The sequence below is a fragment of the Gobius niger genome (genome assembly GCF_951799975.1).
Source record: "Gobius niger genome assembly, chromosome: 3".
NCBI lineage: Eukaryota > Metazoa > Chordata > Actinopteri > Gobiiformes > Gobiidae > Gobius > Gobius niger.
In genome coordinates, this window is record NC_136854.1 from 35862846 (window position 1) to 35879772 (window position 16927).

General features: G+C 39.1%; 1 protein-coding gene across 1 annotated transcript; it reads left to right on the forward strand.

Moving 5' to 3' along the window:
* Positions 1-3380: 3380 nt before the first annotated feature.
* Positions 3381-16927, forward strand: trim25 (tripartite motif containing 25). Its single transcript, XM_079553377.1, has 10 exons — positions 3381-3730; positions 6316-6650; positions 8236-8331; positions 8991-9224; positions 10639-10807; positions 13212-13292; positions 14676-14762; positions 14874-15020; positions 15098-15157; positions 16225-16927. Exons 1-10 carry the CDS (start codon positions 3436-3438, stop codon positions 16755-16757), a joined length of 2037 nt encoding a protein of 678 aa, XP_079409503.1. The 5' UTR covers positions 3381-3435; the 3' UTR covers positions 16758-16927.

Consider the following 16927-nt stretch of genomic DNA (forward strand, 5'->3'; position numbering starts at 1 on the left):
ATTTTTTTGTCACATTTTTGTTATTTTTTCATTACTTTTTTGTGGCTTTTTGTTGTGTTTTTGTCACATTTTTCTATCATTTTTTTGTTGTGTTTTTGTCACATTTTTCTATCATTTTTTGTTGTGTTTTTGTCACATTTTTCTATCATTTTTTGTTGTGTTTTTGTCACATTTTTCTATCATTTTTTGTTGTGTTTTTGTCACATTTTTCTATCATTTTTTGTTGTGTTTTTGTCACATTTTTCTATCATTTTTTGTTGTGTTTTTGTCACATTTTTCTATCATTTTTTGTTGTGTTTTTGTCACATTTTTCTATCATTTTTTGTTGTGTTTTTGTCACATTTTTCTATCATTTTTTGTTGTGTTTTTTGTCACATTTTTCTATCATTTTTTGTTGTGTTTTTGTCACATTTTTCTATCATTTTTTGTTGTGTTTTTGTCACATTTTTCTATCATTTTTTGTTGTGTTTTTGTCACATTTTTCTATCATTTTTTGTTGTGTTTTTGTCACATTTTTCTATCATTTTTTGTTGTGTTTTTGTCACATTTTTCTATCATTTTTTGTTGTGTTTTTTGTCACATTTTTCTATCATTTTTTGTTGTGTTTTTGTCACATTTTTCTATCATTTTTTGTTGTGTTTTTGTCACATTTTTCTATCATTTTTTGTTGTGTTTTTGTCACATTTTTCTATCATTTTTTGTTGTGTTTTTGTCACATTTTTCTATCATTTTTTGTTGCGTTTTTGTCACATTTTTCTATCATTTTTTGTTGTGTTTTTGTCACATTTTTCTATCATTTTTTGTTGTGTTTTTTGTCACATTTTTCTATCATTTTTTGTTGTGTTTTTGTCACATTTTTCTATCATTTTTTGTTGTGTTTTTGTCACATTTTTCTATCATTTTTTGTTGTGTTTTTGTCACATTTTTCTATCATTTTTTGTTGTGTTTTTGTGGCCTTTTTGTTGCTTTTTTTCGTTGCTTTGTTGTTGTGTTTTTGTTGACTTTTCATCACATTTTTTTGTCACATTTTTTGTTGCTTTTCCGGCACATTTTTGTTTTCTTTTCATCCTCTTTTTTGTCGCGATTTTGATGCTTTTCTTTTTAGCTTTTAGATTTGGATAAAGCTCGGTTGAGGCGGGACCGGTGGCCCTAGAGCCAGTGGCCCTTCTGTGCTGAGCTTGGATAATGTTTTGTGTTTTGTTTTCTGAAAATGACCAGTAGAGGGCAGCACTAGGCCTTTTTACTCAACAAAACACTGACTCACAACTTAAATTTGCCAAGTCATTTTAAAGCTCGTGAAGTCAGTTAATTAGTTACGTTTCATTTCCATATCCTCATAAAACATAACAGAAAATCTACAAATTTAGAAACTTTGAAAGGAAAGTGTCAGTCTATTCGTCTCTCACATTGTCATTATATTTATGTATGAATATGGTGTATAGTTACAAAAATGATGACTTGAATTGTTGGCACACCTGCTTTAAATTCACTTACCATTGATGAGGAACTCTTTCACTCTCTTGACCAATGGAGCAGCAGATTCAGCATCATGTGACACGTGTGCAGTGTTTGTATGAACTGTGGCAAAAGGCGTTTTAATCTTTATTTTATTCACCCAGAATAAGTTCAAACAGATTGTGAAAGCTCTCCCAATGTCACTTGTAGCTATGATTAAGCAGGATATAATATATTCAAAAGTCACTCCTACCTTAAGACAACTTTACATTAATGGTATTGATTTTCAGAATTACAAATGTAACAACAAACATATAAGAAACTGTTTACTTAACTGTCAAACGAGCTCTCTCAAAAGAGATTATATTCTTAAAGACTTTGGAAAGGAGATTGTAAAAAAGATTAGATGTAAATATTTAAAATTCCCAGTCCCGCCAAAGATGAGAGAAATTCAACAATGGATTGTCTCCAAAGGAACACAGATTATCAATCTAACAATTAATGATATAAAATATATTTTTTGCAATAATCATAATGATTTTGGTCTTAATAATATTATTTTGTTAAGCAAACATTATATATATAAATGTCGTTTTTTGAAGACAAAACCTCAACTCACTCATTGGAGGAATGAGCTGAAACTTTTTTTATAAATCTCTATTATTGATCAACACTCCAAATGCAGAAAAACTGGCTTCTTTCATAGACAATCTTATAGAATGAAATGCCACTTTACATTTTTTTTATTTTTTATATATATATATAACCTGCCCCATGTTCTTTTAAAATATATATATATATTTTCTTTAATATGTGCACTGAACATAGTGAGGTCTTTATGCTGTACCTTTTTTGTTTGTATTTGAATTAAAAAAAATATATTGTACACTGTCTGTGTACTTTTTCACGTTTGCACTAGTAATCAGTGTTGATTTTGTCGACTACAATATTTAGTCTTTAATTTTGACGACTAAAATTGGACTAAAACTAAATTAAACGTTTTTCATGAGACTAAAACTATGACTAAAATATTTTCGTCGACTAAACTAAGACTTAATAAAAATGAAAAGGAGCGACTAAAATCATCCAAACTTTTACTGACTGTCTGACAGAGCCTCATATGTCACTTCAATGTAAAAGGAACAGCTCTTTGCTCATGTGGAGCAGCTCCATGGCGCAGAGGACCTTGATTAAATATGATTTTAATGAATATGATCAATGCAAAGTCGACTAAATTTGTCTTATATTTAGTCGACTAAATTTACTTGCAATTTTAGTCGACTTAAACTAAACTAAAATTGAAGATATTTTTTGTTTTGACTAAATCTCGGCTAAAACTAAATTAAAACATGTTGTCAAAATGAACACTGCTAGTATCTTCCTCCCGAATAAATCCATTTTGAAGTAACGCCATTATTACTTGAGTGGATACACCGGTGCACTGCTTGCTCAAAATATTACTTTTCTGAATGTAGTTTAACTTTTCATTCAGAGGAAATGATCAACAGAACGCTGAATATCGTGATTGGTGGTGCGTCACGCTGGGGTTGGGCCGTGTGTCACAAGCCGAACTGTTCGTGCGCAGTAACAAGAAACTCAAGCTGAAGCTGAAGCGCCTCTGGGGAGGAGAAGGATTCACGTCTGAACAGGACCACAACCAGCAGGTAAGTACTGTTAGTTTTCGCTCTTGCTTTGTTAGGAAGTTGTATTTTTGTGAAGGTAATTCAAGAGCAAGGCTGAAAGGGGAAGAGCTGCTGCTACTTCTCCGTGAAAACAACCATTCTGATATGACTTAGGCTATAATTAAACGTTTCAGAGACGCGTTTTAGTGTTTGTGTTGTGTATTGGACACATTAAGCTATAGTAATCCCGTTTGTTTGTTCCTTTGTTTGTTCCACGTCTTTCTCTCTCAACGCCGTTTGCTTTACTTTCGTTTTTGTCCACTCTTAAGTTTCGTTTTGCGCTCGGAGCGTCATCATCATGGCCGCTGTGGAGGACGCGCCGTTTTCCCTGCTCAGTTTGGAGGATGAGCTGAGCTGCAGCATCTGCCTCAGCCCCTTCGACTGCCCCGTGACCATCCCGTGCGGGCACAACTTCTGCCAGGGCTGCCTCCTGGCCACTTGGGGGGACTCCGCGCCCTTCAGCTGCCCGCAATGCCGCACGCACTTCGCCACCAGACCCGAGCTGAAGAAAAACACCGTGCTCAGTAACGTGGTGGCCACTTTCAAGGTGCGGGCCGGTAACCCCGAGTCGGAGACCTACTCGGAGAGCAGAGGTGGGTACTGGTCAGGTCATAGGGTTGTCCAGCCAAGCTCTTTGCACTGGTCTGTTTTAAAGGTTTGTAGTGGTCACCCAGGGCATTTCTATAGCTCATCAGCGCAACAGTTTTCAGCTGGGCTAATGTCATTGCACATTGAATTGGCACACCTGCTATAAACTCACTTACCATTGATGAGGAACTCTTTAACTCTCTTGACAAGTGGAGCAGCAGATTCAGCGTCATGTGACACGTATGAACTGTGGCAAAAGGCGTTTTAATCTTTATTTCAGGAAAAACATGTCAACATTCAAAGTTATTTCTTTATAATGTTGTGAATATGGGGCTAAAATTGAATAATTGAGAACTGGGATGTGTTCCCTTTGATGTTTGGAAAGCAACTGTTCTAAATACTCTCAAATGAAAGTGTAACTTTACCAGAATGAGTATCCTAAATACATGGATTTAGTTGAAAAAATTGGGAGGCTGGAGTGCTACTCAGATGTAAAAAGTTGTATAAGTTTAGTCTTTTGGGTGCTCTTCAGTGCAGGGATCCGTTTCAGCAAAAAATCTAACAAACTGAGGCACTCCAAAAGTAGAAATATTAAAAATTATTATTATTTAAACATGGCTAGATTAGGTAAAATTGCCAACGCGTTTTGGCTCTAGGCCTTCCTCAGGGCAAGCTCGAGATGGCTGCCTCTGTACAGCTATAAGCTTACAGCATTGGTCACATGTCCCAAGTGCGTTGGTCCACGGTGGTTGTGTTTATATAGTCATCTGGTTTGTAGAATACAAGACATTAAAACATGTACAATACACTATTCTTTACAAAACCATAAAGAGAAATGCAAATAATTATAAAATCCATACATTTGACAAAAATACAGACAAATCTAATTCTCCATTGAGGCCAGGGTACTCCATAGCTTTGAGGGTGTAAATCCAAAAGGATTCCCTTTGAAGGAGCTTTCTTAATCGGTCCCCTCCTCTGATAGTCTCTTGTATTTGTTCTAAGCCACAAATTTTAAGGCTTTTGCAATTCCCATGGTGAACATCTTTATAATGCATGGCCATAGGATACAGGGGTTGCTAGTTCTTATTGCTTGTTTGTGTTCTGCTAGTCTGTTTTTCAGTTTGCGTTTTGTTCTGCCAACATAAAATCGACCGCAGGGACATTCAAGTCTATATACAACATAGGTAGTGTTGCAGTTGATGATGGTTTTCATGTTGTAAGTCTGACCAGGGACGACAGGTGGAAATTAGCATCTTTGCTAAAACCTGGCACAATGCATCTTTCCTTTTGGTCAATGTTAAATTGTGCACTATACCTGATGTTGTATCCTTGAAGATGTTAGTTCTTTGCATATTTTTTACAAAAAGAACAATTACCACACCTATAGCAACCAGCTTTAGTGCTGCTGAGCCATGTCTTTTGTTTTATTGGCGAAAGATGACTGTGAACCGGAAGGCCTAGAGCCGAAACGCGGAGAGCAGAGGTGGGTACTGGTCAGGTCATAGGGTGGTCCAGCCAAGATCTTTGCACTGGTCTGTTCAAAGGTTTGTAGTGGTCACCCAGGGCATTTCTATAGCTCATCAGCGCAACAGTTTTCAGCTGGGCTAATGTCATTGCACGAGGGTTTTGTAATCATCAATTAGCCTCACAGTACCATTAGCACACAGGAGTCTTTATGGCTGCTCATTAACCTCCTAACCCCCACCTGAACCCAGGGGCGGACTGGGACTGAAAAACAGCCCTGGACTCTGGCCAGCCTGACCCAAATTAGCGTAAATGTGACACTTCCACAAATACATATGTTAACCTCTTACCCCCCGCCTTAACCGAGAGCATTTTCTCCAGTTCGGCTTTACCCAAATCAAAAGGCTTCTTGACTGGAGAGCAACACTGTAAACGCCTCATTTGAAAGTTAAAATCTAGAAAAGTGATGGTAACTTTTTGTCACGTTGTCGCTGCATTTTTGGCATGTTTTTGTTGCTTTTTCATTACTTTTTTGTGGCTTTTTGGCATGTTTTCGTCACTTTTTCGTCACCTTTTTGTCACTTTTTCATTGGGTTTTCGTCTCTTGTTTTTCAGGGTTTTTTTCATGTTCATGTTTTTTTCATCGCTTTTTTTATTGCTTTGTCGTCATGTTTTCGTCACATTTTGTTGTGTTTTTGTCACTTTTTTGTCACTTTTTTGTTGCTTTTCCAGCACATTTTTGTTTTTGGATGCTTTTCTTTTAAGCTTTTAGATTTGGGTAAAGCTCGGTTTCGCCCGGGGGTAAGGGTACCCCCATAGTCTTGGCAAAAATCTGTGGAAAACACTGTTTAAAGGGGCTAGATGCAAGTTTGCCATTTTATACTCACTACTGCCATCTCAGGTCATCCGTGTAACTGCATCTTCTATATTAAGCTCGTGCATGACGGCATTTCGGACCCAAATTAACACCTGGAACATGTAGGGGGAGGAAAATTCATAATTTTAACATTTTTAAACTCCGCAGTCCCTTTAAGAAATTTCACATTTTCTTTGGATGTTACTGCTGAAGTATCATACTAATCTCCTTTGTAACGTCGTCTTCCTTCCTAATCTCCTCTGACAGAGATGAAGGAGGAGGTTGCTGCCCCGTCTGTCCCGGCCACGCCCACCGTGAGATGTGACACGTGCATGGTGACGCAAGCTTCCAAAACCTGCCTCACCTGCATGGCGTCTTACTGCGACGTCCACCTGCGCCCCCACGTGGAGAACCCGGTGTTTCGGCTGCACCAGCTGAGCGAGCCGGTGGGCGACCTGACCGAACGCATCTGCGCCGAGCATCACAAACTCATGGAGCTGTTCTGTCGAGAGCACGGCCAGCCCATCTGCAGCTTCTGCCTCCAGCAAGCGCACAAGGGCTGCACCTTCGTGGCCCCCGAGGAGCAGAGGAACATGAAAGAGGTAGAGCTGGAAAAAACATTCATCAAGATCCATTTGTGATGCAGTTTTATTTATTTTTTATCAACAACTAATAATTTAAGCTTTTATGGTTCATGTTGATTGACTTTTTGAATTAACCTTAACTTAAAAACACACACAAATAATTCCAACACCTCTATTCATCTTACTTCTATTTAATGTCTTAGCCCCCACATTAACCAAGCACATTATCTCCAGTTTGGCTTTGCCTAAATCTAAAAGCTTCTTGAGCAAAGTATCAAAACAGCGACGAAAATGAGAATGAAAAAGCAACTAAAAAAGAGTGACAAAAACCCAAACAAGCGACAAAAACATGATTAAAAAGTGATGAAAAACAAAAAAAAAGAGCAACAAAAATGTGCCGGAAAAGCAACAATAACCCAATTTAAGAAGAGACAAAAATACGACAAAAAAACCTGACAAAAAACAGACAAGATGAGACGGAAAACACGACAAAAATGTGACAAAAACATGACATCAGTTTTGTAGGTTTGTCAAATGAAGCGTTACCCTGGCCTATAGGCTGTGAGCTCCAGTCGAGAAGCTTTTAGATCTGGGTAAAGCTGAACCGGAGATGATGTGCTTGGTTCAGGTGGTGGTTAAGAGGTTGTTAAACCAAGAGACTCTTGTGAATAAGAAAAGACTTAAAGTAGGTGTTGTTTTTAAAGCTGAGCCCCGCTTCAGTCTGAATTACTTAAAACAGTACTAAGAAACTTGTTAACCATAATAAATTCTTGTCGTAGTCCCTCTGGGGGTAATACAAGTGTTGATGGGATGATTGGGGGGGTCTTTCATCTCCCCCTGGTGTCTCTGGCCAGAAAACCACACTCACAACTTTCCTGCCTGCGGGTCGGAGACACCAATACACACTAATGGTATCACGAAGAAGAAGCTGACAGGCTAACTGCGTGCTAGCGCCACTTAAACAGTATTTACTCTCTCCCTTTGACTTCTCCATCAGCGTAGTTTTTACTCTCACGGACAGTCACGGAGTAAAAAAAAACATGCTACGACACCTGCAGTGGCGCTTATGGCCTCTAGGGGCATAAGTTACTGCTTTAAACCCGCAGAGGCACTGGACACCACTTCCTACTCGCAAGTATAACAAGTAAAACTAGATTTAACTGATCAGAAACTCACTTTAGTTGCGCAGAAGTTAAGGAATAGATGTGGACATTGTGGATTATTGGAAATGGTGCTGCTTTATTTTAATATTGGGACTGAATATTTTAGACAAAGCTGGATCTAAAAAAAATACAACAGAAATAAAATATATTGGAAATGAGCAGCATTTTGAACTGTGTATCAGCTTGAGAGAACACAGGAAAAAGAGCGAGTTTATTGTAAAGATTGAACATATGAAATTCCTTAATAAATTATTTAAAATAACACAAGCTTCAATCTGCGGTAGCAAACCAGTTGTGCCCTGGTCCAGATCAATAACACTAATGCAGCACGAGCATTAACGTTATGCCGTTGCCTCCCCGCTCTTCACTCTCTTTCCAACTATCCCGTTTGCATTAGGTCATTATTAAATAAAAGGTGCCAATTGTTTGTCTTGTTTCAGACCGATCTTCGGGCCAAGCTGACATTCCTGGACGGGAAGATCATGAAAAACAGCACTGTCCTTTCTCAAATGAAGAATATGCAGTTCACTCTCAAGGTAGTACTCAAACTCAACCTATAAGACTGGGGTTCTTCCCACCACCATGCTTGTGTGGCTCAGCTGCGAGTCTTGTCTGGATGCCACCTCATATTTTGTTTACTGTAGCTCCTCTCCTTTTGTCGGTGTCAATATAGCAACCAGTGATCAATGTTTATTGTGTATTGTCTGCACGGCTTAGACGGTGTTTCTGTAGCCAGTCTCTGAATGTGTGCATTGTTTGAGTATAACCTCTTGAACAAATTAATAATTAATTACTTTGATTAGATCCATTACAGTCTGTGTAATTTCCCAGAGGTCATATGAGCTTCTCTGTGTCTCTGTTCTCTGTTTCGCTGGCGGCTTTCCAGTCTGACTTTTGTTTGCACACTTTGGCTACAGCGAAAATGAGCTTACATAAACGAAATGCACTGTATCCACTAAGTCTACAGTATAAAACCGGCTAGCCTTGTATTTTAGACCTTGATAGACTTCCTCCCCGTGAGTTTAGTTAATATTTCACTTTTCTCCTAAGTGTTAATGCTACTCCTCATGTTCATTGGTAAACTTTAAAAGCATAATTGGAAAAATCTTCTGAAAAGTCATAAGACATTTCTCTTTATCCAAACCTGTTCACACTTAACGTATGGCCACTCAATGCATTTCATCTTTTTCCTCAGGACTCTGCGACCAACAGGAAGAAGTCCATGTCCGTGGAGTTCCAGCAGATGCGCGAGATGTTGACTTTGGCTGAGAACGAGGCTCTCATGGTGGTGGACCGCGAGCTGGAGTTGGGACAGTCCAAGCTGGACGGCCTCATGAAGAAATTCACTGAAAACGTGGACAACATGAGTAAAGCCAAAGAGCAGGCCTACACCTTACTGGGCCAGACACAAACGCAAGCCTTCCTCCAGGTGAGATTTCCCTAAATGTGGTGAAAAATACTGTTGTTATGATATTTAGATTGAATTACCTTCCTGACCTGTTTTATGACAGGCATTCGTTCCAAATCACACACAAATATTTGTTCAACATATTTATATAAGCAAATTTGTAAATACAGGATGTGCAGGGAACTTGTCACATATATGCTGATTATTTTCCTAAACAAGATACAGCTTGAAGGCCAGACACGGCAGGTGAAAGTATAGATTTTTTAAATTTATTTTTTCATACAGTGGTCGAAGTGGAGATTTGTAGCTAGTTTCCTCCCATAACAGCTCAGTTTTCATGTCAGAGTATAAAAATGACAAAACTTTAGGGCTGTTTTACAGACTCCAAGCTTTTCAGTACACTTAAAGCAGTAATAAGTAGCTTGTTTACCTTGGCTACACCCCGCCATTACGACATCCCCCACTCCCACATTGAGGTCTGTCGCAATGGAGGTTTGTCGGAATGACGGGTCGACACAAGCAGTACTAAGTAATTTGTTTACCTTAATAAATCCTTTTCGTAGTCCCTCTGGGGGTAATACAAGTGTTGATGGGATGATTGGGGTGTCTCTGATCAGAAAACTACACTTGCAGCTTTCCCCGTTCCGACCCGGAGACCCAATACACACTAATGGAATCACGAAGAAGAAGCTAACAGGCTAACGGGCAAAGCTAACTGCGGGCTAGCGCCACTTAAACAGTACAAGTTTGAGTGAAAAAAATTATCTCCATTGTGTAATTGGATGTACAATATCCCTCTCTCCCTTTTCTTTTCTGTCAGCGTAGTATTTACTCTCACGGACAATTAATGAGTAAAAAAACATAACATGGGGTAAGAGTTACTTAGTACTGCATTCACAAGATTTTAAGATTTTTTCAGAGAGATTTTTCATCTAATTCCTAGCCTGATTTATTCAGCTTTGAACCCCAAAAACCAGGGCAAAAATTTAGTTTTTACAGATTTTATTAACTTATGATTAGCTTATTCAAAAACTAAACAAGATCCAAAACATCTTTGTTACTAAAATCTGGGTCTATCTATTATTTAGATTTTGTTGCTGAAAATATAGGCAATTTTGGCCGTTTTTATGCACAAAATGCCTTATTGTTATATGAAAACATGAAATGACAAAACATACTATGCATTTTTCCTCATATTTATATCAGTAATGTTTAGCAAAAGTTTCAAATTGATATCTCCTAATGTATTTGTTTTCCCTATTCACCTGCAGTGTTAGCGCTAGTGTCTGTGTAGATGCAACTGGAGCTGGTATTTGTTGGTTTAAAAAGCTAATAATAATAAGTGGCATTTAAATGTTCTGCTTGATCAAACTTGCATGGATGCAGAATGTGAGATTGCAAGACTAAGCTATTTATTTATTTTTTTCCTTTGCAGGCTTCATTCTCTCTCCCCCAGGCTGTTAATTTTGAGCCATACACCCCTCGGATCAACCTGGACTCCAAAAAGGTCCAGGCCTCTCTGCATTTTGCTACGGTCCTGAAGGAGTATCTGAGAGCGGTCTTTAAACAGCCCGTGGAAGCCAGGGCTCCAATGATCAGACAAGGTACCTCCATATACTCGCTGTGGCTACATCACGGGTCTTAATGTTCAAGTTCGTTCATATTTCTACTTAAATTTGATTTGTATTTGCGGGAGTAAACACAGATGTCGTATTGCGTAAGATCAGATACATATTGAATTCAAAAGTACCGTAATTTCCGGATTATAAGCCGCTTCTTTGTTCACACACTCTGAACCATTTGGCCTATACAGCGATGCAGCTAATTTACACATTTTTCTGCACTAACGGCGTAGTGTTTAGATCTTATACCCGAGCCCAACCAGAAATTTGAGATGATATAGTAGTAGTTAAGCCCTTTTTCATACTTCGACCAGACCAGCGCTACACCGAGACCATCACGTTATGCTCTTTATCGCAGAACAGTTTTAACTCAGTGGGCTAAATAAGTAGTTTGGTGTCCATTTAGTGCATTAAAGTATGGAAAATGCAGCACGATGTTTGTGAAAAGTGAGCGAGGAGGCGATGAGATTGACACAGCAAAGAGGAGGGACTCTTTATCTGTGTTACTGTTGCTTATAGACAAGTGTGGGTAATATACATATGGTGCAGGTTATATTCAGGTGCGCTCAATTGTCCGGAATTCACAGGCCATGAAAAGGTCACACACATGTTGCAAATGGGCCATGTTTAGCTCCATCAAAAAGTAGGGATGCACCGATCCCTTAATTGTATCGGATATAAGAGATGACACTGGAAAAAATACAATATCAGGTATCAGCTACAAATATCCGATACTGAACCGATATTAGTTTTGGCTCTTTGGCCTTAAAAACACAACTTTTACCACGTACATCTAAGTGAATGTGGGCATGTTGTATATCATTGCAAAGCAAATAATTCAATCCCTGAGTTAGTTTTAACCTTTGCAAACATATTTTTGATCACCACACAAAATTCTGCAGTTAGCAATAGCATGCTAAAGCTAGCGGAAGCATGCTAATGCTAACGAAAACTAATCAAGGCTGGGTCAGAAACTATGATAGAAATACCTAAAGTAGCCAACAAATAAATAAAATTGGCCAGTGCAGAAGCCAAGTGTTTGTATTTTAGTTTAAGAAATAACTGATGTAACATATTTGTAATGATCAGATCACTTCATGTGAGTTGTTTATCTTAATGTGACCTAAGGCCTGTCATTTACCCAAGGATATTTTTAGTGTAATGAAAGGTAAAGTCATCATTGTTAAATGTTTACCCAAGAGTTTATCAAAACATATAGTTGATAATTGATCTGTAACATGACAATAAAATATGAGTTTATAGATAAGAGTCAATTAAAGTCCATTTTCATTCAGAGAAACCCTCTTTTAAGATAGTCTCTTGGTATCGGTAAATACTCAAACCCCTGTACCGGTAGCAAGCAAACTGGATCGGTGCATCTCTATCAAAAAGTATGATTAAACAAGGACTATTGGACGTGTTTTTAAGCAGATGGAAAAATTAAAAATGGTCCTCTTGTGTTGTTGTTGTTGTAGATGTTATGGTTGGTGCCTTCGGTGAGTCTTGGACACAATGAAAGTGGACATAATCAAACTAATATTTTTATTGGGCTAAAATGAAATTGACAGTTCACCCATGCTCTAACAAAAGTGTGATTGTGATATTATGTTTTTGTAAAATTGCCCATCCTTCAATATTTCTGCTCTCGACATAAGATGCAATATTTTTTATGATTATTGTTTCTTTATTGTGCATCCCTAGACCCTATGATGATTGTGCATGGGGGTAAGTTTGCATTAAGAGAACTGATAACACATAAATACTATTAATGAAATTATGAAGTGCTTCAGAGAAAGAAAATGGTCACGCCTTTAGTATTGTGTGCACATGTTGTTGAATTGAAGCAACAGAATGAAATAGCCCTATTTAAAAAAAGACAAAAACGAATAAATGTAACTGATTCATGAATTTAGACAGACCTTTTTATACAAACTTCAGCTCAAAATTAGGAGCCGTTTGTGTTAAAAAAAAAATGGTTGTAAACGTGACCATTTTAAAGTCCCATGACGATTATTGAGCTTGACCAAATAGAGACTGTGATTTCGATTAATTGCCCAGCCCTAGCCACTCCCATCTCTGAGACACTCCCCTTTAACAAACAGGCTGTGTTACATTTTTGCCTCGATGACTGATTATGAAACTAAGAACATTTTCACACTTGCACTGTTTATACTGTTTGGTCTACAATGTAAAAGATTCATGGATTAAACCAAAATAAGTGAAGAAAGTCTGGACCTTTTGTGCCGACTTTCATCTGTGAAAACGTCCTTAATACTCAAGTGATCAATCAGTGTCTGTTTTTTGGCTAATGGTGATTTTGTTTTTCTTTGCGTTCTGTACCATGAATTTGATTTTCTATAATTACTTGTTTACTTTGAAACTTCAGGTGAAAGGCTTCCATCCGGCCCTGGAATATTCTCTGCACCCCTTTCTGGACCTGGACCTTCAAGCCCAGGTCCTCTTCTAGGTTTGTGCATTTAGCGTTTATAACACACATTATAGTACCGTACAGACGGCATCTCTGTAATCGACCCATAGATGGTCATGTTCAAAGCTGCCAGAGGGGTAAAACAAAGAAGGGAAATAACTACTCTTTTCACCCATTACTCCACCACTTAATTGCTGAATTATGATAATATTTTTCACTAAATAAAGATGCAGAGATATGGAGAGGAGCAAAGAAGCTCAAGAACAACCCATACTTACGGCCCGCGCTCACACTTGCACAAACAAACTGAGCTGCGGCCGATTAGAGCAGCATGGGGCGTTGTTTGTTTACATGTGCAGCAGCAGTGCAACAGGTTTAATGCGGAAGAGAAGAAAATAAAAAACAGCAGCATGAAATAATGCAAGTCTACTGTGAGCCCCGTCGTCAAATTAAACAAAAGGGGCTATGATTAATAAAATAGTTGCTTTTAATAAAGAATAAAAGAATAAAAAATAGAGCTGTGAGAGTCCCCCTGTCCCCCGTTCAGCTGAGGCAGTGGGCAGAGCAGACGGGCACCTGTCGCTCTGAGCTTTTCCTCCATGAATTTACTATGAAGATACAGCCTTGAAGAGCTTTAAGCTTTAAGAACAGAAGATATGATGCTCTGCTTGTCATTTATTGCTGCTTCGGCCACTGGTTCAACAGCTTTGCACGAACGAAAACCAGAGAAATGAGACTTGGGAACAGTGCGAAAGAAGCACAGGCCGCCTGCCCCCTTAAAGTTCTACCCGAGATGACCGTGATTTGATTTGATCAACGTGACAAATGCAGCCGCTCTCATGACAGCTGCCTGTATCCGTGCGTGTGCGCATACACCAATTGCGCCGAGCTCTGGCCCACCTCCTGCAGGCGGGCCAAAGTCCGGAACGGGGCTGGACCTGAGCACGGTTTGATTGTGCTCACACTACGCTGAAGATGCTCTCAGTGTTTGGGCACAGTTCGGATGGACAAGTGTGAGTGCGCTCTAAGTGCCAGTTTTTCCATTTCTATTGGACAATTTGCTGCATCAAAACATCCCCGTGGACCTGATGAGAAAATGTATGAAGCACAGTTTGCTGAAATAAAAAACAGGGGCCAGGCTTTGATTATTCTCATGAGAAAGAACTGACCCAAAAAAAAGACCAGTATGGTGATGTGTTGGACCCCGGAAAATAACCAACATGTACGGATTATAGTTCCTACAAATGTTTAGTTTATTCCTTTTAGGATAGATTCTGGGTTGTCAAGCATCTAAAAACCTCTACTAGTTGTTGTGACTGTTGTTTACAGTGTAGTCACCGACCTTTAAGCAATGTCTATGAAGTGATCTATGCAGTTTGTTTTCTATTGTAAATTAGTCAATACGTTTTATTAAAACTTCAGATCCAGGATTCAAAAGACTTCCAAGGTCCCACAGCCCTGGGCCCAACCAGCATGCGCCAAAGGGATTATCAAAGAAGAAGCCACCAAGTGAGTAAACCATGAACCAGAACTATGAAGCAAAAGCAAATATTGTGTATATAATATATAATAATAATAATAATAATATAATATATAATTTCTTATATTCTCTTTTCTCAGAGCAAAATAAACCTTCTGAAAGTTTCGAGCAAATGAATCGTTCGATGGATTGTTTGGAGTCGTTGGGCAAAGACAAACCCAGAGGCCGGCCTCCCATCACTGAACACAAGGAGAGGCCCAGCAAACCTCAGACTGCAGATCCCAGCGGTACCAACAACAACGACTGCTTTAACAATGCCCTTTTCTCATATTGACGAGTAGATAATTGTTTATTTGGGTTCTAGACAATACCGCGATGCCCCTGAACATCACAGCCGGCGATAAAAGAAGTGAACTTTTGAAATGTGAGTGCAAGCGACTTTTCATTTAAACATATTTATAGGTTATGTGTTTCTACATCACAACAGCAACTAAACAATGCTGATGAATGAACGAACATACCAGCAATCATGTCGCTAATGAGCAGATATTTTGCAATGGCTTTGCATTTGGAAGAGGCCTAAACGTATTTAAAGGTGCATTATGCAACTTTTTATGTGTGATATAAAGTTGATATTTGTGCGTTTTACCTTGTAGTGACCCAGCAGCTGTATGAGTGGTCAGCATGGCCCCATTACTCTCGATCACGGTGGTCTCTACTACCAAACCGTTGATCCTGGAGTGTTGGTTTTCTGGTGAGAGGGTCCATCAGCAGCGAAAACCATCCAAACAATTGATCCTGGAGCGTTGTAGAGACCACTGTGATGGAAAGTAAAGGCGGCATGGTGACCACCACAATATCAACTCTTTTTTTCCCCACATAAAAAGTTGCATAGTGCACCTTTAAACATTATGTTTGGCTATTACTAGTCGTACCAAAGTTATTGATGGCTGGTGATGTTGTTCTGTGAAAAACTATGAATTGAATGCTTTAAAGTGCATATGACACATTAGACAAGACTTTTAGTTTGACCATTTTCATGATGATTATTGTTTCCCTTCCTTATTGGACACTGGCAGGAAGTGACATAGATAGAGGCAAACAATTTTAAACTGCTGCTGTGCAACCATGTTATATTATAATCTACTCCCCGTGTCTGTCTGTGTAGGTTTCCTCCAGGTTCTCCGATTTCCCTACAACTAAAAACATGTACAATAGGCCAGGGTGAATGAGAGTGTGTTTGAGAGTGCGAGTATGGGACAACGGATGCAAATTAGCAATCCGGCTCAGTGTGTAGCTTAAAAATTCAAATAAAACAACTTTTCTGCCCAACATTTATTCATTAAAATCGCTGCTTCACTGAAATAAAGTTGATAATTATCACTTACAACGATGTTATCCATCTAAAAAAGTCATATTTTTAAAAGCATTAAACCTGTCAAATGCAGTTATAGATCATTTCATCAAAGTGATACAAACTGTCTTCATCAGATGGCACCGTTCTCACTCTGGACCCGAAGACGGCCCACAAGCGGATCCTCCTGATGGACAACTTCACCAGAGCCGTGGTGTCGGACGAGCACATCAACTACCCCGACTGCCCCGAGCGCTTCGCCGTGTGCTCCCAGGTCCTCGCCTCCAAGGGCTTCTCCGCGGGACGGCACTACTGGGAGGTGAAAATGACCAGCAACAACTTCATCGGCGTCGGCCTGGCCTACGACACCATCGACCGTAAAGGGCCCAACAGCCGCTTGGGCCGCAACAACCAGTCGTGGTGCGTGGAGTGGTTCAACGTGAAACTCTCCGCCTGGCACAACAGCAGCGAGTCCGTGCTCACCAATCCTAATCCCAAACGTGTGGGCGTGCTGTTAGATTACGACGGGGGCACGGCCACGTTTTATAATGTGGCAGATCGGGCCTATCCCTTCCACACCTTTGTTTTCAATTTCGCTAGGGCAGTGTACCCGGCTTTCTGGATTTTCTCGAGCGGGTCGTCTGTTAATTTGTGCAAGCTGGTGCCATAAGGTGCGGTTAGTAAAGCCTTAAAGTATATTAAAAACAATGTGTATAATCTGAATAATACACACTGAACAAAAAAATGATCATGCAACACTATTAAGCATTCGTATTTACTTAATTACTCAGTTATAAACCATTAACAATGCTTTCCTAATCATTTATTAACAATTTAGAA

Bases quoted from the DNA above. Each gene is read 5' to 3' on its own strand.
- trim25 (XM_079553377.1), top strand. From the start codon at position 3,436: ATGGCCGCTGTGGAGGACGCGCCGTTTTCCCTGCTCAGTTTGGAGGAT. The intron at 8,332-8,990 runs GTAGTACTCAAA...CTTTTTCCTCAG, and splicing joins ATATGCAGTTCACTCTCAAG to GACTCTGCGACCAACAGGAA. The intron at 9,225-10,638 runs GTGAGATTTCCC...TTTCCTTTGCAG, and splicing joins AAACGCAAGCCTTCCTCCAG to GCTTCATTCTCTCTCCCCCA.